General features: G+C 38.6%; 1 protein-coding gene across 5 annotated transcripts; it reads left to right on the forward strand.

Annotated features, from left to right (window-relative positions):
• Positions 1-303: 303 nt before the first annotated feature.
• On the forward strand, positions 304-12,572 carry polr3glb (RNA polymerase III subunit GL b). Of its 5 annotated transcripts, none has more exons than XM_017713103.2 (8): positions 304-394; positions 2,201-2,360; positions 3,676-3,805; positions 4,993-5,061; positions 6,492-6,548; positions 7,322-7,392; positions 8,060-8,176; positions 8,281-12,572. In XM_017713103.2, exons 2-8 carry the CDS (start codon positions 2,241-2,243, stop codon positions 8,365-8,367), a joined length of 651 nt encoding a protein of 216 aa, XP_017568592.1. In that variant the 5' UTR covers positions 304-394; positions 2,201-2,240; the 3' UTR covers positions 8,368-12,572. The 5 variants fall into 5 exon arrangements, with proteins under 5 accessions (XP_017568592.1, XP_017568593.1, XP_017568591.1 ...); XM_017713104.2 differs by having other exon boundaries at positions 309-328; XM_017713102.1 differs by having other exon boundaries at positions 335-788.
• The last annotated feature ends 1,064 nt before the right edge of the window (positions 12,573-13,636 follow it).

Raw genomic sequence — 13,636 nt, forward strand, 5'->3', positions numbered from 1 at the left:
AATAATGTAATAAAGTGAGCAGCAATTCAATCACAAACCCTTTGAATCCTGACCTGCAGCACAAACATTGTTAGTGTTTCCAGGATGTCCGGGATGAGTTTAATGCTTACTGCATTGCCGGGATATGTTTAATTACCCTGATATAACAACGGTATAACTGTACAACAACAACCTCAATGGCAAATATAATAAACATTATTTATTATTTTATTTTATTGTTATAATTGATGCATTACTGACGCATTACTGAAGTAACCACTCAGGAACTAATTTATCAAACGTGTTTTCTAGAGGGAAGCCATTCTTGAACACAACGAGACGGAGGCGGGTTTGTTTACACTCAGTTTGGCGGGGAATTCCGTTTCAACTTCAGCCGAAACGCTCGCTGAATATTGTAATTACAGCGATAAATAATGCGATAAATAGAGGCTGAAGTGCGTGAACTGATGTCATTTCCAACCCTAAACAGTTTCGCGGCAGTACCGTAACGTTAGCATGACGCTTAGCTCAGTTAGCCTGCTTTAGTTCCCTTGAATTTTTGTCGCCTCATTGTTGACATGATCTGCTCTGTGGGCTCAGAAACGAGTGGCTTAATGAAAGATGTGTGACTGTTTTTCTAACCTATTTAGCTCTGAAGCTCTGACTGCAGTCTGCATATATTAACTATGCAGCTGGTGAACTTAGCTCACAGTCTGATCAGTGAAAGTTAGAGCTGGCCGTTTTCCTGGAAGTCACAACTGTGCAACGAACAAGTCCTGTGTTTTTACTACTGGTGTTCAGCAGGCGAGGTCAGTTAACTAAAGCCGTGTTCGGACGGGATTTGTTTAACTTGAGGAGGTGGGGTAATTTAATGTAAATTGAACTGCTGTGTCCCATCTGAATGCGCGCTCCCGCTTCAGTAAAGATCCGGATGTTCCCCACCGTAGCGCGTGTTTTAGGTTAAGTAGCGCGCTACATAAAACTGTAGGTAGGATATTCTGATAGCCTAAATTACCCTGTCAGAAAATCATTCAAATGTATAGGTAGGATAGTTTGATAGCCTAAATCTTCTTATCAGAAAACGTTATCAGCATTTAAAAAATAATTCGGATATTTTGATCGCCTAAATCACCTTATCAGAAAGTAAGTAATAATATTAAGCGGAGTATGTATTGAATTAACGTTAAAAACATTTGATGAAAAATGAAACGTTTGAAACAATAATATACTATGCTGTAGTAATGATATGCGCATGCCAGGTAGGACCACTCAACAGGTAGGACAAACTGTTAGAACACCTTTCGCATTTTGCCTTGCTGTAAACAGGCACTTGATTAGAAATAATAAACTCAGGGTAAATTACTCTTGTATGGATCGAAATGTCGGTAAAACGCTATCATATTTGTGTTAAAAGGGAGTTTCTTAAGCATTGAGGCTCGAAGAAGCATTTGTGTTCTCTGTGACTAAAATCAGCTTACATGTCTTTACAGTCTTGGTGACACGAGCCAGGTGTCGCAATGTCTATAACACAAATAGGCACTGTGTCCCATGTGCATCTCAGAACATATAAAATTATAGAAAAAACTTTGATTTTATGCAGCTGTTTGCTGTGAATATAAACTGCATTACTCCACCTCCATCTGGAAAGCTAAGTCTGTCCGAACAGGGCTAAAGTTACTCTGTGATTCTTCCATTGGGTTAAATTACCTGAATTTTCACCCTTGGTGCACTTTAAAGGGATATTCCACCAAAATTCTGAAAGCTTTGATGCGAAATACTGCATTGTAGAGAAACGTATAGGGGTAGTGATGTCTACAACACAAATATAGTCATTTCATATGCTCCTCCAAAACCAGTTGACCTACAAGATACCTTTTATATGTAGTTTTTGAAGTTAAACTGGTGGTACTTTTTTTTTTTTAAAAAAAGCTTTCTTTACAACACACTACATGCACGTCTTCTGCGTGGAAAACAATGTAGCCATCATTTTTGTAACTATTTCCTGTAATAACTTTCTTCGATGCATTAAATATTTGTGACGTCTCTTTCTTATTAGTTTCTCTAGAATAGAGCATTTCCCATCAAACCCATATATAGAAATCATGAAAAATAGATAGAATTCCCCTTTAAACTTTTAGCTAAAATATCTTAGCTAAACTTTATTAAAATATGTCATAGCCTTAGTTTACATCTATATGTGACCTCTTTGGTCCATTTACAGAAGACTCACGTTGTTGATATTAACTTCACATGCCTGGACAATGGCTGGACGAGGGCGTGGAAGAGGACGAGGTCAGCTGAGTTTCTGTATGGAGGCTGTAGGAATAGGAAAAGGAGAGAATCTCCCACCTTCAACTGTCCAGCCTACACAACTGTTTCCTGTGAGTTACAGTCTTGCTAACCACTGACTGGAAAAATATCATCATTATAACACTACATTATTTTGTACTACATTGGGTGGAAATTTGACGATATATAGTAATGTTTTAAATTAACATTTATCTGAGTAAATAGGGATTATTTATTGTAGTTGGAGAACACATGTTTTAAAAAAACTGCATAATTAAGTCCTGTTCAGTTGGATTTATTTTGGTGTAGTGTGTCAAAGATTGTTGTATTAGCTTACATTGGGCAAAGTGTAACAGTGTGGAAACCTAGAACCGAGAGTGAGGAATGCAACAACTGGTATAAACTGAGGTGTGATCAAATTTTAGATCTCAGTCCTCTTTTTTCAGATGTAAAGTGTTTTGAGATATGACAGCAGTGTGACCACCATGAGACGCTTTAAGGCACAGCATGTTGTCACACTCATGAACTAATGAAATATGGATTTTCACAGTTAATCACTTAATATATTAAACTGGTGTTTTCATAAAGCTGTTGAGGAACCTGTTCCTTACTATGAACTTTACTGTTGTTGGGGAAATTATACTCTTGTTTGAGAAGGTCATTTTTTTAAAATAGTGTTCCTAATTTTTCAGAATTGCTAGTTTTAAGGAGCTTAGCTGATTGGACAAATATAAAAATATAATTTTAAATAAAGCTGATTTCATGTTTAGCACTATCCTGTGTGGTTGAGGGTTGCCTGAGGTACATCATGCATAGATATCACCAAGCACTGGGTATCTTCCATGATGTCTCTGCCAGGCCTGTAATGTGGCCATTTATTTAGTGTAGTTTCAGGCTGGTTTTGCCTTCAGTCTTGTTCCCAGACATTTGCATCTGCTTCTTAGCAAAGTATATCCTAACGTTCAAGTTCTATAGGCTTACCAGTGTTTGATTTTTGTGGTAAGCCACGTGAGCTAAAGCTGGTATGTTCTTCTGTTTGTGGACACCACAAAGATATATGCGTTATTTTGATCATGTTAGTTAATCGTATTAGTGAATTACTATAAAATGAAAAGGTTTTTTCTTCTTCTGTAAATAACATTTTTGGAGATACAAGACAGCAACAATATATTCAGTATATTTATTGTTCTCCAGTGATAAAAAATTGTCTTTGTCACTGCCATGCTTATGTAAACTAAAGATATATTATTTTCTACTGCAGACATTAATTGTGTGTTTAGCAACATGTGAAACATTTGTATGTGGTAATATACTATAACTGTTAAACAAATTTGTTTGGATATTTGTGACATGTGAGGTAATGGCTGTTATGGTTAATTGACTGTTCTCTCTGTCTTGTTGTTTCAGCCCTTGGAGCATAAGCCAGTGCCCTTGCAGACAGGAGAGGAGGCAGAGTACATGCTAGCTCTGAAGCAGGAGTTCAGAGCAGCTATGAAGACTCTGCCTTTCTATGTACGGCCTGCTGCACCAAAGAAAGGTTTCAGCCTCTTTTCACTGAGTGTTATATCACTGACATTAGTGATTAAGCTTTGCATAGTGAGTAAACTATGACACACAAAAAGAGTCTCACTTAAAAGCTTGGGGGCATATTTAGGTGCATTGTCTATCAGACAAATATGTATTGTTTGTCCAGTGTAGTGCTTTTTTTAATAATATAAGTACTGTATTTATAATATATTTGAACAATGTATAATTTTGTGGATATGTCACTAGGAATATTTATGTTCATGTTGTGTTTTTATTGGGGGGGGTGCAGGGAGAGTCATTCAAATTAACTGTCACTCTGTTATTATGCAGCTGTTATTGGAGAAGCCTTATTTGAGTCCGATTTGCACCCTCTGAACAAACAGTCGGAATAACTCAGAAAATGTTTACTCTATCGCTTAACCGGATAGATGGTGTGTGATAAGACCCCTTGAGGATTATTGTTGTATTATTGTAATGTGGTGTGTATTGAGAAGAAAATGTCTTGACCTATGATGAGTTAAACACAGAGAAAATCTTGAAATAAGCATTTTGAGAAATTTACAAGGGAGTGAATGGGGCAGTTTTCTGTGCCTAGTGCAAAACAAATGCTCATAACTCTAAAGGTAATTGATAAAATGATGAGATATTTTGAGGTTTCAGAAAGGACAAGTTTCTCTACCATTTAAAACTGAAACAGAGTTTCTAGGTGAAAGTTTAAGGATTTTAAAGCAGATTCCCTGAGTGACAGCTGTGTGTGAGACTGCGCGGCCTGCTATGACGTCATCAGTTAGAATTTGAAGTTCTGAACATTCCGCCATTCATTCTTATGGGAGGTTTTTAATTTTTAAACTTAATTTTATTAAAAACTACCAATCCGATCAACTCCAAAAATACATAGCACAAGTCAAAGCGCCAAGACCTTCAAAACCCTGTTTGAACGGAGTCTGTACGTTAAGTGGTTCGGGCTGTATTAATCGCAGAAAAGTGTGGAAGAAGAGTAAAAAGAATAATGAGAGATAACAGTAGAGTGCTTTTTCAAGCACTCTAACAATTGTTGCAATGAAAATATTTATTAAGCAGTCCTGTAAGTCATGTGTGCATACATTTGAAGTGTATTATTTCACAAATTTATATTCTGTGTATACTTCTGTTTATATTAGTTTGCATATAATTTATTTGTTTATTTATTTTTGCCAGATGTGGAACGTTACTCTGACAAATATCAGAATACTGAACCATCCGATAATACGACTGAATGGAGCCCAGGTAAGCGTTTTACCTGTTTATTTATTTATTTGCTTATTTGTTTTGAATAGATTTCAGAATGCTAATAAGACAAGACTGGACTGGAGCTCAATCAGGAGTTTTATTAAGAGATGTGAGCAAGGTCTGTTCCATTAGATCATCACTCCTGTGGAGCTTCTGAGAGTGAATCAGCAGCATTAATTGAATGACAAATTACCATGAAGTCAGGATTGGTTCTTGGCACACTAATTAAACCCACTATGTGGCAGCGTTGAGAGCCTGAAATGATAGCGTCAGGCAAATTAGAAGTGACAGGCTGAAGCAGCAGCGGAAGAACCGGGTTCCACAGTGGCTCATGGTGGTCAATCAGACAGCTGGAGCTGGAGAGAGGCTTTAGCTGCAGACCTCTCTACAGCAGACATCTATTCATTTGTTTGGCAAGTGATAAGATGTAGTGCAGTAATAGATATTTTGAGCTGGAGGAACATCAGTCTGCAGTAGAGTGGGGAAAAATAAAAGATTCTTGGAAAGATTCTGCATCAATACACAACATCAAAATTGGAATTTAATACAGACTTATGCAGGTTTTTCTGATGAAAAATAAACACTACAGGTAATATTGTATATAATGTACTTGTAAACAATGTGCCATGCATGGGCTACATTCAAAGCTGACACTACTTGTAAAAACAGACAAATATGGGGGGTGCATAAAGATGCATATGGGGGGTGCGTAAAGATGGATAAAGATTTTTTTTATTCATAATCATAATCAAATGTACTTACTGTAAATACATAATCAAATGTACTTATTGTAAATGGCCTAACTCGGCAGAATCCTGTTTATTTAGGCCCACTATTCCCCAAACAGTCCAAAGTGATTTTTTTCCCCAGATCAGTTTGGTCACTGGAGGAAAACATTGTTGTCATTAGACTACAGTTGTGTGCAGAAGTTTGAGTATCCCAGTCAAATGAGAGGTTTTGCTGATTTTTTTGATAAGTTACCTAACAAAACTTCTACAAGTAAAACAGTTTTATGGCATTTTTCTGCAAATTTTAGTGCAGTTTCTTTATGTTTACAGAGTTTAACACTGGAAAAATAAAATATAAAATGTACCATAACTTTTTACATGCCACATTTTTTTCCAGTATGTTATATTCTGCACATAAAAGTAATTGTGCATTAAAATGTGCAGAGGTGTTTCTCTATAGAGGATGTGCAAATTTATTTACACAAAAAAACATGTAATTTGACCAGGTCACCTATATTTTGTTGATAACCTTTGCTTGTAAATGTAAAAATAAAAAAAACAAATACAATCAGTAACTTTTTTTTCTTTTTATTAGATTTAGTTTTAGCTTTCCATACCCATTCATTGCAACAACATAACTCAGATTTTTACTGAGCGTTGTTTAAGTAATTATTGCTGTAATTAATCCTTCTATTCTAGATTGGAGGCGTTTTCCAAAAGAGCTGCGCGTGCGGGTGAAGAGGCCTCTGAGTGAGAGTGAGTGAGCCACAGATCAGTCCAGATAAGCTTTTCCGCACACCCAATATTTACTGATTAGCAGCCCCGCTGCCTCCACTTCCCAGAGGGAGTGAGGCCTTAATCTACAGCCACTCCACACTGAGAAACCACAGCGAAACACCACATTGACTCTGTGGGAGAACCATGCCTCTGCTTCAGCCTCACAGGCCAGGGAGGATAAAATATGCGTGCAGAGCTTTTAAAGAGAAATAATGTCAGGCTTTAAATGCACTTCTTTGAAAAGCAAAGTGCCGCTCCTTGTTAGTGGCGTGAACTACAAGTTGCCTTTCACTGCAGCTGTGTGTGCTCTTGCAGCACTCAGGTCTTTCTGTAGCCACACGTCTTAAAAGAGGGTAAATGGCATAAATTAGAGCGCATGGAAGAGGCGGCCTGCCTTCTAGTCCTTAAGTGGTGAAAGTAGGCTCTGACTCATTGCTGTCTCAGGGGAAATTCAGGAAGACAGCACTCTGTGCTATTACACGCACCTCCAAAATGAAAGGCTGTGGATAGATGGATGAAAGATGCAGCAGGAAGGAGAGTGATGAGCAGCATAATGGCTGTATTGAAGAAAGCAGCATATTTAGTTTAAAGCTATGTGTCTTTTGAAGAAAAATGAATATCAGTTGCATTTTCCTAGATTATTATGGTTGAGTGTGTTTAGTTAATCCAGTGGAGTACAATTAGTTCCTTTCTGTACTGTACTTTTAATTAAGCCCTGTCAGTCTTACTATGAGGAAATGCATGATTTTCAGAGAGCACAGTTGTTCCCAAACACAGCAAGCAGCCACGGGTGGATAAAGAGGAGATCATTCGCAAGTTGGAGGTAGAATCTTGTTTTCCTTGTGTGCACTGTGTATAGAAGTATATTATATACAGTACTGTGCAAAGGTAGACCGGGTAAAGTCTTTATTTAATCTGAAGTTGACAGTCTATTGGGAATACCAGCAACTTTGTTTGATTTGCAAATTTTCTTCTTATCCGTCTATTTCCTTTTCTCAGTAATGTCTTCTTGACAGCTGCATGTCAGACTCATAATGTTGAGTTGTCTTCCCACAGTGGAAGGATGGACAGAAAAACCTGTGGATTTTTTCGGATCTGAAGCAAAAGTGGAGCTTAATTTTCTCCTCTCTCAAAGTTGCTTACAGTTTTGGTCGTCTACCAGGTCTTACAGGTTGTTAGAAGTCCCATTTTCTCTATTTCTTTTCACTATTTTTGAGCTCAAGTTGTGTTTTTGATTTTTTTTCCCACTTGTTTCCTCTTAGTTTTGCTTTTCTTTATGCATGTTGATTATCTTGCAGTTAATTCCCTCAGAAACTCCTCCTGAAATATAAATAACTTGGACTCAATGACAGTGGAAATTAAATACATGAAGAGTGGTACCTGACTTTTGCACTGTACTGTATTGTAGGAAAACTAACTATTTAGACTTTTTACAGATCTGTCCTTGCTTCAATAATTCCCTAAGACACATGTATGTCTTCATCCATCAGACATTAGAGAAAAAAGAGGAGGAGGTGAGTTCTGATGAAGAGGAGGGTGAGAAGAAAAAAACAGAGGAAGAAGAGGCAGAGGGTGAGGAGGAGTATGATGAGGAAGAGTTTGAGGAGGTAAGATTTCTTTTAGCTTCAATTTGTAGGTGGGCCTTACACTTGATGTAGTCTTACTCTAACTTCCTCCTTGTATGTGTGCTGTGTTTGTGTTCAAATAACAGGAGACAGATTATATAATGTCATATTTTGACAACGGTGAAGATTTTGGTGCAGACAGCGATGACAATATGGATGAGGCTATTTACTGATGCTGAACTGGAGATCTGCGGGCAGCTACCAGAAGTTAAGCTGAGGATGTTCGAGTCCTCCCAACATTAAGCACATTTTAATGGTTGACTGTTTTATTTGGCAGCTGTGTGTGGAATCCAGCCCCCTCTTTACCAAGAGGATGAACAGGTTAGATTTATAAGACTGCTTTTGTAATAGAAGTACAACTTTAAGCCAGAGAGTTACATTACAAGTGATACATGATACACCTTAAAATTTAATCAGCTCTGTTCACTTCGTTGATTTTACTCAAGTGGCCAATGAAAAACAAATTATAAACGTAATGGGTTAACTTTAATTGAAAATATAACGGAAACTCCTTGCCTTGATTGTATCAAGCATATTGTCGCTGTCAGAAAACAAAACCTTGTATTTTTACCCTTTTTATTTATTTACATGATTTGATAATGCCAGCTGCCAATTACATTGGACAAATAGAAATTGAAAATTACTTGGAACAAAATCGTGCTACATAAAATGCATTAAAGTTAAATCTCCTGGAAAGTTACCATTTTCAAGAGACAAGGTTCAGTACTGATGTAACCTGTTGACAGAATTCAGACGTGTGCGGATAAAGAGAATAAGATGGGGTTTATTCTCACCAGACAAAACCGTAGTCAGAGTACGAGCATGGGTCAAAGCCAGAAGGTGCAGCAGGATCACAAGGGTGATCATAACATCAAACAAACAAAACCAAAGGGGCAGGCTGAAGACGCAGTCACAGGGCAGGCAAAAGTATTCCAGAAACACACAGCAAGAGTCCAAGGCAAAGGTACAGAAAGGGGTGAGCAAAATCAGAAAATGAGATATCAAGCAGAGGTCAGAAAACAGGCAAACACAAACAGAGAAGCTGCTCAGTAAGTTCATCAGAAAATACTAAGGATCTTCTTGGGATTGTGGGTGGTGTAGTCCGAGTTGGACTCTGAGTCAAGGGGAAGTTGCGCTGTCACATGATCTCCCAAAGGAGTCTGGGAAATGCAGTCCATTTCAATCTGCGAGTTGGTCCGAGGCATGACATCCAACAGCGATGAAGTAAAGTATGTTACAAACAAATAACTGAATTATGCTAACAAATTTGAACAATGTCCAAATACAGTTGTCAATTTCAGATTAATTTTGCATTACATTTTGTAAAATAAGATGGAAAAAATGAGAGCCATACACCTGTTGTCAGTTTTGTATAACAATTTGTAGATTTTTAACACCCATTTGGGTGGTTTTATATTGAAGTTTATCTGTTTCTCATAAATAGCAACATATTTCTTAATAGTCATATTATTTTTTTGTGTTCCTTGTTTGTATTTAAAAGAATGAATGTGCACATTTTGTACATTTTAATTTTTTAATGTTTTTTGTTTGTTTTTACATTTTAGTGGGTTGCATTGGTGAGGTGGTCTGCATTAATTACATGTTCTGTTTGCATCACCAGCACTCCAGTTACTTCAAAGTATTATAGAGGTTGTATTATTGTTATATTTAGTGGTTTTAGTGAAAGACTTGTGTCTCAGTAACAGTAAGCACAATAAATTCATTAGTCTTAAATAAGTGACTGTGAGTCTTTAAGTGATGTAAAAATGGCTGCAAGCAATGGCAGATTCTTTAAAGGGTGAATTTCACTGATTTTTTTTAAAGATAGCTGCTTAATTAAATGGTTAAGATATAAATAAAATCATTCAATGGTGTAATATGAAATGCTCTGTTTCAGAGAAATTTACTAGGTCAGGACTGTTTACATTGGTGGTGGTAGGAACCAGATGTCTGAAGAATTTAATACCCCTTGAAGCTACATCAAAGAAAGTTATTACAGGAAATGGCTACAAATATGCTGCCAGAATTCCCCTTTCAGATGCTAGTTTTAGTTCGTTTTCTGAGCACTATTAAATGCAAGACTTTCTGTAAGAGCAGTTCTGTTGAATGGCAGGTAGGTGGTGTCTGATGATAGTTAAAAGTACTAATGGCAAAAGGAGCATCTGGGCTATGTCTGGTAAGATGATCCACAGTATTTAAGAAGATATATAGTTGCCCATATATTTTCCTGGCACAGACATACAGACCCCTCATAACAGAGCCTATAGCGTTGCATAACAGATGTGCTTACTACCTCAACTAGGCTTTTATTGACAAATATCCATCCAGGCACCCCAACGGCAGTAAAAAATGACCATCACAGTGTTAACAACAACATGAAACAAAGGGAGGGAGTAATTCAGGAGGATATGACGTTCAAGCCGGGTAAACACTTCTAACCACTGGTTAATGCAAAGTCCTCTCCTTGGATACAGTTTACATCAAGCAACACAACTACACTGATAACATCGCCAACAACAGCAACAGCAGTTTCCTTCTAAACTGGGAACATGGCACCTGTCGCTCCCAAGAGCAGCTTTGCATGGTCACACCCTCTAAGCTCCTCACAGCAGCATTGCCTGTGGCAGACACACAAGGGTTGTTTGTCAACCCAAACAGACCACACAAAGTGTCTGGGCCACGTAGAGTCCTGGGCCGTCCAGTGCCTTGGTGACACCATTGGCAATGGGCATCCCCAGTCCTCTCTCAGGGCCATGTTCTTGGTGCAGTAGCTGTATCCAACACTGCGCTGGAGCAGAAAGTCTGAGACCTGTATTCTATGCCGGGGCATGGCAGAACTCTTTGTAGCTCATAGCATCAAGTCCAGTGCTACAGGAGCAACGGCAGTAGCAGCGGCACTCCTCTCAGTCGTTGATGCCGGCAAAGGTGCTGCTCATGTCCGCTGCCTGTGGCCCTCGGGAATCCATCCACCAACATGACCAGGAGCTGATTCCTCTCTCTCATCAGCTCAACCAATGATGACAGACTTCATTTGGATGGTCATCGCTTCCCAGTTATCAGGTGTGCCACTCTTGATGTAAGAGAGCATGCCTTGATGTAGCACCAACAAGCCAATGTCAATGAGGGCAGTGAGTTAGCTTCCATCTATGCTGCATTTGACCCAAGGTCCACAGCAGCAGCTTCCCGGCTAGCTTCCATTTCCCCACCAGATCAGGTTTGCAGCATTGCCTCACACCGTGTCCCCTCTTCCTGCATCATCAGCATTTTAATCCCTCCACTGTCACTTGCTCAGAGGCCGCATGGCATGTTTTCTTCTCCTCAAGCTCCTCCACCACATATCACTGTGTAGCATGCTGTGGCATTCTTATTCCAAGAATGAGTTCTGTCCCCTGCTTCAGCGGCGGTTGCTTGAAGCCTGCTTGGTGCAGTGAGCTGCACAAGATGTCTCAGATCCTCTAGCAGCACTGTGTTCAGGAAGTGTTCCAATGCCAATTTCTTGTGTGCAGCTTATTCAAATATGGGTCTGCCTGCTCATCATGCTTATCTCCACCACCAGCATGCTTCTCCACTCTCCTTTCAGCTTCTGACTCCCAGGGAGCAGAAACACTGCCTGTGCCTGCCTAAAGCAGGGCAGGGATGCGGTCAATGCCACTAGGTCATCATGTTGTTCTGGAGGCAGATTCACAAGCTCCTGTAGTGTTTTCCCCTCAAGTGCCAGACACAGCTGCATCATGCTGTCCAGCAGGGATGTCAGGTGACCACTTGCGGTTGTGCGGAGTACAGCTCCCAGGTGTCCTCATTATTGAAGCATGATAAGCGCCTTCCTCTCGCCAGGCTAGAAAACATTGCACATACAGACAAATGTTCTATTTTGAACAGGTATTTAATGGCAGCAAGAAAAGACCAGCCCAACGCTAACCAAGCTACGAAATGCATGAGGGGATAATGCAGAAGAACATGACATTCAAGGAGGGTAGACACTTTTACCCACTAGTTAACCGCAAAGGCCACTCTCGTCGGACACCGTTTACACTAAGCAACATAACCACTATGATAATATCAACAACAAAAACAGTCCCTGTGCAAACTGAGAGCATGGTGTTCTCTAAGAGCCGTTTTGCATGGCCATATCTGTTAAGCTTCTCACAGCAGCACGTCCCATGGCAGACACCACAATATCTTCCATGTTCTGTAACCAAAGGTGCTGCCAGACTTACATTTGCTTACCTTTAGCTTTCTAGAAATTGTTTTTTATTTTTGGCAAATTAGCAGTTTCCAATACTTACTTCATGATGACTGTTCTTTGACTCAACTACGAATAGTTGTTAAAAATGTACCTGGAATTGCTTGATTAAATTTGGCATTCAGTGGCAGTAAACTGTGTGTCAACATATTTAATAACCCCATTTGTTTTAAACTAACCATGACTCACTTTGACCATCCTTGGACAGTCATTATTCATGTCATCTGTCTGAAAACATGGAAGCTTCTGACCTTTTTCTTTGCAACTGAAACCATCTCTGGCAAACTACTGTTCTCAGCTCTGTTGACATGTCTAGATATTAAAGAGAAATTCCATTGAATTTCCAATGTTTCTGCATAATGTATTCACTGAGTTGTGAAAAAAATAATTCAGAGTGGTTTGTTGTGCAATACAGAGAAACTTACCAACTGAGACTTTCTTTATAGTGTTGGAGATAGGAACCTGGAGTGATGGTAAGATATTGATGAATCTGAAAAAAAAATACTGTTTGGCTTGTACCCCTGTGCAATAAATTCAAAACTATTGTATAACAGTGTTTTCAGGAATCAGACTGCATAACCATTTCATGTAATAATTGTTTGTGGTGTTTTGGTCTTTTTTTGTGGTGTTACCTTTAGAGATATCAAATGCTTCAACAATCTGATTCCTTTTACCACCACTCTGAAGAATTCTGACTCAGTAAGTTTCTCTCACATCAAACCACTGAATGACTTCGGTTACATGTTAACCATTTAATAATGCTTCAAATAATAATTTGAAGAGTCAGTTGAATTCCTCTTTAACAGGGTACGACATAAGCTGTACAAAAGACATAGAGTTTATACTTTATACTTCACATTTTATGATGTTACACAATATATGGGATATATAGGACAGTCATTGAAAAGAGAACATTAAACTTTACCATTAACCCCTTAAACCCTGAGGGTCTGTATGTGGGTCCACACTCATTGTTATGTATTATTATGTACATATTGGTTCCACAGAAGTTGCCGAATAATTTATAATAGTTAATGAATCATAAGCCTAAGATTTAGGTTTTAGGGTCAAGTATACAATATGATGACATATAAAGAGAATTTAGTTATGGCCTGTGGTTATACTGTGAAATGTCTCACATTCATAACAAAAGCTTGCAGATTATTTCTGTGTGTGACACCAAAAAGGCCATTAGGTTT

This window comes from Pygocentrus nattereri, chromosome 3 (assembly GCF_015220715.1).
Source record: "Pygocentrus nattereri isolate fPygNat1 chromosome 3, fPygNat1.pri, whole genome shotgun sequence".
Taxonomy (NCBI): domain Eukaryota; kingdom Metazoa; phylum Chordata; class Actinopteri; order Characiformes; family Serrasalmidae; genus Pygocentrus; species Pygocentrus nattereri.

Coding starts and splice junctions, on each gene's coding strand:
- polr3glb (XM_017713103.2), top strand. CDS start 2,241: ATGGCTGGACGAGGGCGTGGAAGAGGACGAGGTCAGCTGAGTTTCTGT. Junction 3,806..4,992: donor GCCTGCTGCACCAAAGAAAG/GTTTCAGCCTCT, acceptor TATTTTTGCCAG/ATGTGGAACGTTACTCTGAC. Junction 6,549..7,321: donor GAAGAGGCCTCTGAGTGAGA/GTGAGTGAGCCA, acceptor CATGATTTTCAG/AGAGCACAGTTGTTCCCAAA.